This window comes from Zalophus californianus, chromosome 10 (assembly GCF_009762305.2).
Source record: "Zalophus californianus isolate mZalCal1 chromosome 10, mZalCal1.pri.v2, whole genome shotgun sequence".
Classification (NCBI taxonomy): Eukaryota; Metazoa; Chordata; class Mammalia; order Carnivora; family Otariidae; genus Zalophus; species Zalophus californianus.
The window spans coordinates 33,855,297-33,865,068 of NC_045604.1; the positions used below are offsets into that span (position 1 = coordinate 33,855,297).

Consider the following 9,772-nt stretch of genomic DNA (forward strand, 5'->3'; position numbering starts at 1 on the left):
CTCAAGGGATGCCCTCGTTCTAATTTCCAAGAAAGGGTAAAGAGTAACTGAGTAATGAGGAAGTACTGCTAAGTGGTGCAGTGAGTTAACTCCTTGTGCTTCCACCCTTAAATCCCTAATACCAACACCTATTTGAAACGTAAAGGTACCAGTATTGTATCATTTCTCATTTCACTGATGTACAATGAAGTGCTTACACTTAACCCCTGAAGAGGCAGAGCACCATTACCAGGTGAGATCATGAGCTTTGCAATCAGTAAGAGCTGTGTTCACACCCACTCACTAGTTATGAAACCCTCAGCAAGACACCGACCTTCTCTAAACTTCATTTTCCTTGTCTGTAAAGTAGGGACAATAGTTCCAACCTCACTTAACACAGCGCCGCCCTTAGGATGAAGGTCAGAAAATGTGAGCTATTGTTACTTACACGTGATTGTTATTGGCATTTAAAAGGGATTAAATCCTTGGAATTACTGTCAGTCCTCCTATGCCTCATGACAAGGACTGTGGACGTTAATTGTACAGAAAACAGAACTATCTTCTCTAAAGCAGAAGAGGAAGCCTTGAGTAAGATCCACTGTGTGGAGCCACTGACCTTGTGAGGCTTAAATGTCACAATCTGGCGCTGAATGATTATTTGCCAGTCAGAATTGCTTTGGAAATAAGTGGTGTTTTAAGGCATGGACGCTTGTCTATAAGGATTCAGTCTTCTGACACAATGTACGGGCTGGTTTTCATATTATTTCCTCCTCTGTCTTTTGACTTGGTCTTGAAAGGTGGGATTTGGTTATGTTTTGCTTTTACATATCTTGCAAAAATTCCAGAGACTTAGGCAAATTCTGTCCTAAATCTCAAAATAAAAGAGACTGACGAGTTTCTTCCAAGACTGAAATGTATATAATTAAGATATTTTTCCTATTTTTCTTCTTCTGCCAATTAGCAGTATTACAGATGAAAAACCTAAGGAGATGATCCATTTACAACCTCAAGAAGACAGCGGTGTAAGGCCTCAAACTCTGCAAACAAATCAGGAAAACAGCAGGTACCTAATGTAAATACTGAATTCATAGTCTTCAAGAACTCAGATCCTGAAAATGAGAACAGGATCTGCGTATGTTGCTGCTCTAGTTGGATCCCTGGTCCCAGGGGAGTTCGAAGGTACTCCAGGAAATGGAAATGCCTCGGTTGTTGTCTCCTTGGATTCTGGTTGTTTCCAGGGAGTTGGGTGAGGACTGTCAGCGCTAAGCACAGACACTGTTTTCACAAAGCATTCTTTTATTTTTGTGCAGGGATGCTATGCACCTTTGAGAAGGAAGCTTTTGTTTTTCTTGTGGAACCCAAGCATTTGCCACGTGGGTGTGCCTCTGGGTCCCCCACTTCCCTTAAATGCACAGGGTCACCTCAGGATCCTGCGGAGACTCTGGATTTCCCGCCTCCCCACTCTCACTGAATTCTCTGCCTCACCTGGCCTCCTATGACTGCTCTCTCCCTTGTGCCCCGCCCCCCCCGCCCGTTCCCGCCCCCCCCCGCCCCCACCCCTGGAGGCTTGTCACCACACCTCATGCCTGCATTCCAGGAATTCAAAGTACCAGCTTACTAGCATAGTTGCTGTGTGGTAAATGTTTAGCTGTTTGCTAAAGGATTGGGGTGAAAAGGGAGATGATGCTACAACCCCAAGTGGCACACAACGTAGAACTGAATGGTAGAAATCCCTGAACTGTAAAGTAACAGTTTTTGTAACTAAGGTCTTAAGGGAACACAGCCTTCCCCACTGGTAGCCTACTTAGGGCTCCAACAGCAGAGCGGAGTAGAAGCCACAGAGGGCGAGACTGGGTGGCACCCAGAGCCAAAATATTTACTATCTGGTCCTTAAGAAGAAAAGTGCCAGACCCTGAACTGTATCATATGATCAGGATTATCTCACTGCTTGGTCCCCCCGGTAAGCCTTGGCTTTCCACCCTTTCCCTAGGCCTCTCTCACATTAGACTCCTGTCCATTTTGTTAAAATCTTTAATGTCTTCTCAGGACAGCTCATTTTGACTCTTGGTTTTCTTGTAAATTCAAACTTCCAATTTTCTTTATCAGACAGAGCAATTTGCCCAGTCCTTGCTTACTCTGCCTATGCCCAAGTGTCCTAAAATTTCTATCCCTTCAGATCCTTAGGACACTGTCAGCAACACCAGCACCGAAGCCCATAAAACAGATTAGGCCACTCCTGTAGAATGCAGAAGCAAAAGTATCACATTTTAAAATAAGTTTCCTTTCTGTCCTCTTTCCCATATATCAACGTGCATTAATTTAAACCTGTCCTTTTTTATCGACAAACATGTCAGAAATCTTAAATTCAACAGAGGACAGTAGAGTTGCCCCAGGAAAAGGTAAGGAAAAAAGTGGTAGGAGAGGCATTTTATAGTTAATCAAGATACAGGCAATTCAGATCTTCTAAACAAACATAGAATGTAGGTCAACTTTCTCCTAATTCACTCACCCAAGAAGCTCTCCCAAAGTGCTCTGGTGCAAAGTAATGTCTGTCTTTGGAACTGATGGCAACTTACTGTCTATACCATTTTAGAATATTTTCCTTTAATAGTAATATGTGCTTATAGAAAATATAGAAAATACCAGAAAAAATAAATATAATAGAAAAATAACCTGTAATAGCCTCCATCCGATGGCTAGTATTCATAAGCTTCTTCACATACTTTACAAGGTTATACATTGAGATTTTATCAACTGTATAATATTAAATCCTGGTTTGGTTTCCACCAAATGATAACCATTCCCTTATCATTACAAACTGTATATAAACATATTCTCTAGTATTCAAAATTTCATTTATCATTGTTGCCTCTTAGCACTATTGCACTTACTCACTTGCTCACTTGCTCATTCTTCAAACACTGATCAGTCACTTGATGTACCAATATTGTACCTATGTGTTTTCTTTACCTAGCTTAGAGTAAGGAACCCCCGTTTAAATTTCCACCCAATTCTAAGTATAGACTTAATCAAATGAGAAGTGTACAGTAAACAGTTGAGGATAAACTGATCAAATTTCATGTATCCTCAACTCTTTTGTAACATTTTTATATCAAGGTACAGGTAAAATTGTGTACATTGACTGTTGATCAACTTTTAATAAAATGGTAGGAAGTCCGTAATGAATTTGTCTCCGATCTCCTTTTTAAGACTGGAATTTTGGCCATAGAGTTCTCCAGGAGCAAGGTTGATCCTCTGTGGCAAGATGTGGTAGATAAGGAATGAGTCAGATCTGCACCCTGTGCACCCAGGCAAGGTGCAAGGACCGAGAGGGTGATACAGGTAAAGAGGCAGATTCCAAAGACACAGCTGCGTGCTAAAGGACACGAGAATGTTCAAAGATGGCGCAGGTAACAAATGATGTTGGGAAGTCTTGAGAGGTGGAAAGAGAACAATGATGAGGGATCAGGGGGCAGTAATAATAGGGGATGTCAGATGAGCTGCTGGGCCTCCACAGGGATCTGTCCACTGGTGGGAGGACAGTCTTCCTGGCCTTAAGGAGGAGGAGAGCTTTCAGCATGGCCAGGGAAGCGTTTGGACATCTTGGACCATACAATATCTTCTTTCAGTCATGACTGTGGTAGGGGGAGGACATGCTCTCGGAGGCAGACCCTCCTCCAAATTACCAGCTCCTGTTTACTCTCCCCTGCCATGAGCTGGCTCAGAAGAGAGTCAGAAATATTTTGTGTGTCAGGAGGGACCTCTATGTTTCTGGAACAAGACTCTTTCTATTTAGTTGCTCAACACAGAGAACACTTTTCCTTTGGCAAAAAAGGCAATGAGGAAAGGTCAACTTATTCATTAATCTCTCTCTTATCTACTCAGTGTCTCAATTTATGCCATATTTTCTTGTGCCCTACATAGCAACCACTAAGGAGGGCATAAACACTTCTTCTGAACCTGTAATTATGTGTAATGTTGGTATCACCATTTTAAGCAGCAAATTCTGGGCAGTTCAGTTGTCACCCATGCTGTTACCTGAATAAAAATATCCTGTTATTTCAGTGCCCTTCCTTGACAAAGTACTATAGAGCTGGAAAATGCCTCGGATTACAATGTTGCTGGAAAGGAGCCAATTCAACAGAGTAAGATGTGAGACTCATAAAATCTTGGAAGTGACCTCACTGAGACGCAGGCGTGTGCACGTGAAGGTGCTGCTGGGCTCCCAGGAGCTAGTAAAAGCTCCCTCCTCTTAGCTTGGATTACTGTCACTCCTTGTGCTTTCTCCTCCTGCTGAACGCACACATCATCGAGTTGGGGGAAAAGACTGCACTTAGGGTATATAAATAGTCTCAATTACTTAAAGGAAGAAGGTGGCACTTCGGATTTCTGTTTACAAGTTTGTGATTCACCTTTCTTATTTTCAAACGTTCATACTATGGAATGGGCTCATTAACGAGAAGATCAAAATCCAGAAGGAAGATGTGAAAAACTAAGTCACATACAATTATACTACTCAGTGAGAACCACTGTTAATTTTTGATTCATCATTCTTCATATGTTTCTTTATACACCCATGTCTTTCTTAAATAATCACTTTTTCTTCTATCGAGGAAAATCTCCTCCTATGAGTTCAGATATAAAATACAGAGAGATCAATTTTGACTTTTCTAGGGGAAAAAAAGTTTTTTCTGTTTATGAAATGGGCATTAAATGAATCCGAGGGACAGGTGTTCAAGAGAAACATCTTAAACAATGAGCTTTGGATATTTCCTAAGTTCTATTTCAACAGCAATTTGTACTGTGTGTATAAAAACATACTATTTTAAATGAAAGAATAATTTTATTATAAAAGCAAGTGACTTTTTGTATACATTCAGAAAACACCAAATAAACTAAGAAACCATGACTTTTAAGAATTGCAAAATTAATGTACAGGTCTATAAACAAGTGATCCTGGAGTCCATAACTGGTCCACATGCTTACAGATCAACAATTTATTTGGTAAGACATCATGGGCCATGCTAACGATCTAGAAAATACCAGAATCTTTCTGGACGTTTAACAACAGATTTGCATATGATGACTGCTAACTACTGTGTAATTCTGGGTTTTAAGTTGCTTTTAGGGTATACTGTGCCACACTTACCTTGATAAATATAAAGAGTGAACTAGACATCAACTTGAAGTTTTCTTTAAAATCATGGAAGAAAGGGAGAAAATAGCATAAGCAAAGTCAACTGACAAACTAGGAGGAAAAAATTACAACTTATATCGTAGACAAGGGTAATTGGCATATTATAGTTAAAAATTCAAAGACCAACCCTCCCCACCCCACCTCCCTGTAAGTGGGCAAAGGATATCCAGCCAGGCCTCCGATAAAAGAAAGGCAAGTAACCCATGAATATATCAAAAGATCCTCAATGGTTTTGCTTAGTTGAAACTTAGGGAAATCTATTAGGTCTTGAGTTTCTGAAGAAGTACATTTTAAAGGAGGGTTAGAAATTATTTGTTGGGAATTGGCCTTTCTTAGAATTAAAATTCCCTATCATAAGAAAAAAATGTAAATTCCTCTTTTCCCCCCATAATGCAGTAGGTCAGTGAGTAGTGCGATTAACCAGCATCTGACGCCCGGGACATTGAATCTCAAGAAATTCATGAGATTTTTTGCCCGTGACATCAGTGATACATGGGAAATACTGTTTATACTAACTATGGATAAAATACTGAATTGTCTAACTTCATTTGTATTGTTGAGTAATTCTGTTAAGCTCTGGCCTTACATTTTTCATCTGAAGAGCAGGGCTGGACCAACTGGTCTCCAAAGCATTCTTAGTGCTAACAATCTAATTTTTTTCTCGTTTCCTTTTTGTGTACACGTAAGCGTGAGGTGTAAGTTCAAGCCTCTGACATTTAAATAAAATGTTCTGTCTCCATCACTATAATGGCAAAGGAATAAAAGATTTTTCTTTCTAAATCTATGTCTGGAATATGGTTTGTAATATATTTACTTTTTAAAGCCTCCAAAAGCCAAGAGAAAACAAAATGAATATGCATTCCTTCTGAGAAGTGTCCTCCCCTTTGTACTTAATGGTTTCAGAATCCCTGTGTAGGGTGCAGCTTCCCGCTGGAATGTTCCTGCTGGTAACAGCTAACTAGGAAGGTCAGCTGGCTGGCAGGTGCTTACCAGGTACAGACCGAGGTGGCACAGCGCCCAGGGCCAACAGCAAAAAGATGACTTCCCTATGCTCTGCCTAGCCATTCTCTTTCAGCTTTTCACAGCAAACCTCGTGTGTCATTCACCACGACAGTGGAAAGCCTTTTCTGAGAGTACTCACAGGCCCATTCATGCTGCTACCCCCACCTCTGAAAAGCATGATGGACATATACTAATTTAGAATCATCTAACATTAAGATTTATTTTATAGAAGCTGGCCTCCGTTTAATGACATCCCCACACACCTACCTGCACCCTAGTGCCATTCATAAAGCCGTAAAGGAGATCTAGCACATAGCTCAAAACCTGGTCGACACAGAGGCATATTCTCCATGCTCTCCTCTTTGTCACTTTGGCAGTGTGACAAAATCTTTAGGGGGGTTGCAGGCACCAGGAGCCTTTATTCCCCTACCTCACTCAAAGCCTTGATTCTTGACTTCTATTCCTGTCCAGGCTACAGGATGTTCATTGTCAACACTCTCCCTTTGAACTAAGTCACTAAAATGATCTCAGGGCTAAGTGACAGACAGTAGCGCCACCTTCTATCAGAGCTTGCACTGCTGATACAGGAAGGTTTTCTGTGCAGACAGTCGTAGCTTCCTCCTTTAGACACAAACCCCACCTTGTTCCTGGTGTCTAAGAGGACTAAAACAAAATTTCTCAGCACTTATTTGGTAAATCCATGCTGGGGGAGACCTGCCAGAGACATGTTAGATGCACTTGACAGCAAGACCCGTTTATTTCATGCAGTATTCAGAGGCATTTATTATGTACCTACTACAGACCTAGAACGGGAGATACAGCAAGAAAACTCTATCCCTGTCTCATGGAGCTTGTCCAGAAAAATAGTGAACAGGACTCAGAACCTTTCCAATGGAGCCATAAGTGGGGCAGATGAAAATAAATTAATCAATGTGAAATTCTCCAATTATATTTACAGTGGCTTGATGAACCCCAGGTAGAGATTTTGCTGACTGAAGGAAAGTTCCAGTAAAACCCCAATTCTTGACTCTAATCTAGCTTGTGTAACTAGGAACCCAAACATGTATTCTCCCATCTTTGGGGAAAAAAAAAGTTTTAGGGATAGAAATAGACGGGAAAATGTTTTCATCTTATTGAGATGTAACTGACATATGCCTTTGTACACAGAGTACACAGACGGTGGCAGAGAACAATAGATTGTTTTCACAGTAAGCGTCAACATTGATCCACAGAGTATTTCTGTTCTCTCACTCTTACAATTCTAAGAATCCACAGAATGGTAATTCCCCCATTGAGTTTCCAGTGTCTCCTTAATTATACCTCCTTCAACTAAGTGTCATCACAGTGTATGGTTTTTGATGGAAACGTTGGGGTTCGGGAATGAATGGTCACAAAAGAATTAAGAGGTCTGTGGTGCCAGAAAGGTCCTTTTATGAAAGCATGAGGAAAGGACCCCTGGGCACAAAGTACTGCACTGGGGCAGTGAGGAGTGACTGATTATATACTTTCAAGGTGGGCGGGGGGAGGGGGGCAGTTAGGTATAGCATAAGTCTCTAAGGAATTTAGAAGCAAGGTTTTTCAGGACCTTGAGGAGGCTAGCTGTTGTTAGGATAAGGTCATTTATACTGTCCAGTAAAACCTTAGTCATGAGACCCTTCAGATGTATATCAATCGGCCATATGCTTAGAAGGCGATTGCTAATATGTATCTTGGGTGGGGGAGAGAGATAAAGGAAGTTTCTGCAGGAATTTTCGTATGTTAAAGAAGACTTAACAGGATCCTGGACTTCCGGGAGCTAAGGCTGCCTTTTGCCTCTAGGAAAGTATTACATTGGGGGAGTTGAGATCCTGGAGAAAAGGTCATCCTGCCTGTCCCAAGCACTTGTCAATGGGCTGTAAGCTATAAGAAAGTTTAATTTTTTTCCTTTTGCCTAGGTTCTCCCCATAAGTTTTTTTATAATCCAAGATACTAAGGTGTTTATTTTATATATCAATGCACAACTTTGTGTCCTACATGCTATACCCAGAATCTGGAAGGAAGAGTCAATTCCAGAATGTCTTCAGTACATTTCAGATACAAAATTTTAAACATATAGAGAGATTAGTAATTCCAGAATATGAATCTGAAGTTTATACAGAGAGCTTACATTTCCTTCCCATCCTCTCATACCTTGCTCTGTATGATGCAGGTTTGTTTTCTTTGAAAACTGTAGCAGTTGAAATATAATTTTTTCCTTACCTGATTGCAAATGTAACATAAGGTCACTATAGAAAATTGGAAAATACAAAGAAAATGAAATATCCATAATCCTATGAAATATTAGATAATTTTGGTATACTCCAACTCTTCTTACGTGTATCAATATACTACTTTTACTGTACTAAAGAAATACCAAAAAGCACATACTGATCTGGAATCTTTTTCCACTTACATATATATCAGTTTCTCACATAGACTCTTTTACACTGCTTGCTACATAGACATTCGTACCATAAAGCCACCTATCAAAAATTCCTTATACTTTGGCTAGACACTTAGGATTTATTTTTTTTTTCCAAAATTATACATCTTTGGTCACAGCTCTGATGATTTCTTTGGGATAAATTCCAAATGGAACTGGTGGTTTAAAAGTCATGGCCATTTAAAAAACTTAACATATGGAAAAGTTCAATTAAAAGCCAAAAAGTTTGAGGGTGTTGGTCCCCCCAATATGTTTACTCACATTGGTTGACATTTATCATTCTTTGCCAGCTAATGGGAAGAAAACATCAATTCCTTCTGTGTACTCTTTTAATACAGGTCATGTGACTTTTTTCCTCTTACTAGTCATACAGGTTTAATCACAACTCTACAAACAGATCTGGCTCACTCTTAATTCTCCACTTGATTTTCCATTGAGAGACTGTTTCACCAGAAAAGTTCTGCCTCTTATGGGTCCCTCTCCATCCCGACAATAATGGCTTTAAGTACTTCCAGGAGGTTGGCAATTCATACACCCTTGTCCTTACCTTTTTCATGCTTATTTTTTGCCCCCTCAGTAAAGCATTTAGTTGCTAAGGGCCAACTCAGAGAGGTGAAGCCCCAAATGGTAATGGCTCCGTGTTGTTCAATAATTCATCTACCTTGCTTTACTTCAGGGGTTGGGAGTGCAGTGGCCAAACCTTTGAGATTCTGAAATCTAGCAGGCCTCCAGAGGATCCAAGAGCAGACGCTGAGCCACGGAAATCACAAGTTTTGTCCCTCAAGAGGCCCGATTAATGCCAACTCTTGAAACAAGGGCCCAGGGAGTTCGGGAGGTGCGGAGTGCCCCACGACACACGGGAGCCGCGAGGGATGCGGCCCCACGACGACCCGCTGCCTGGGCCTTGGGTTAGTAGTTCCAGGTCGCTGCGCTTTTCGCTCCCTGCAGCGCCCCGTTCCGGAAAAGGGACAAAGATGACCCCGCCAGCTCTGCTTTCCTTCCCACCCTTCCAGAGTCCGGGCGGTGAGGCGGCCGAGCGCCGCAAGCCGCCGGGGACCTCGGGTCGGCGTGCACACGGGATCGTCGCAGGGACGCCCGGCGCCCGCGGGAGGGGACCGAGCCGCTCCGTGACC

General features: G+C 41.5%; 1 protein-coding gene across 6 annotated transcripts in view; it reads left to right on the top strand.

Moving 5' to 3' along the window:
- Positions 1 to 8,331, top strand: part of CR1L (complement C3b/C4b receptor 1 like) — an 80,171-nt gene extending 71,840 nt beyond the window's left edge. For 2 of the 6 annotated variants that reach the window (XM_035722424.1, XM_035722427.1), the window contains exons 18-19: positions 941 to 1,042; positions 1,290 to 3,411. In XM_035722424.1, coding sequence (XP_035578317.1) covers positions 941 to 1,042; positions 1,290 to 1,308 — 121 coding nt within the window. In that variant the 3' untranslated portion in view covers positions 1,309 to 3,411. Of the gene's footprint in view, positions 1 to 940; positions 1,043 to 1,289; positions 3,412 to 4,044 lie in introns of those variants that run through there. The other 4 variants (XM_027613093.2, XM_027613094.2, XM_035722425.1 and 1 more) reach the window with 4 other exon arrangements.
- Positions 8,332 to 9,772: the final 1,441 nt, after the last annotated feature.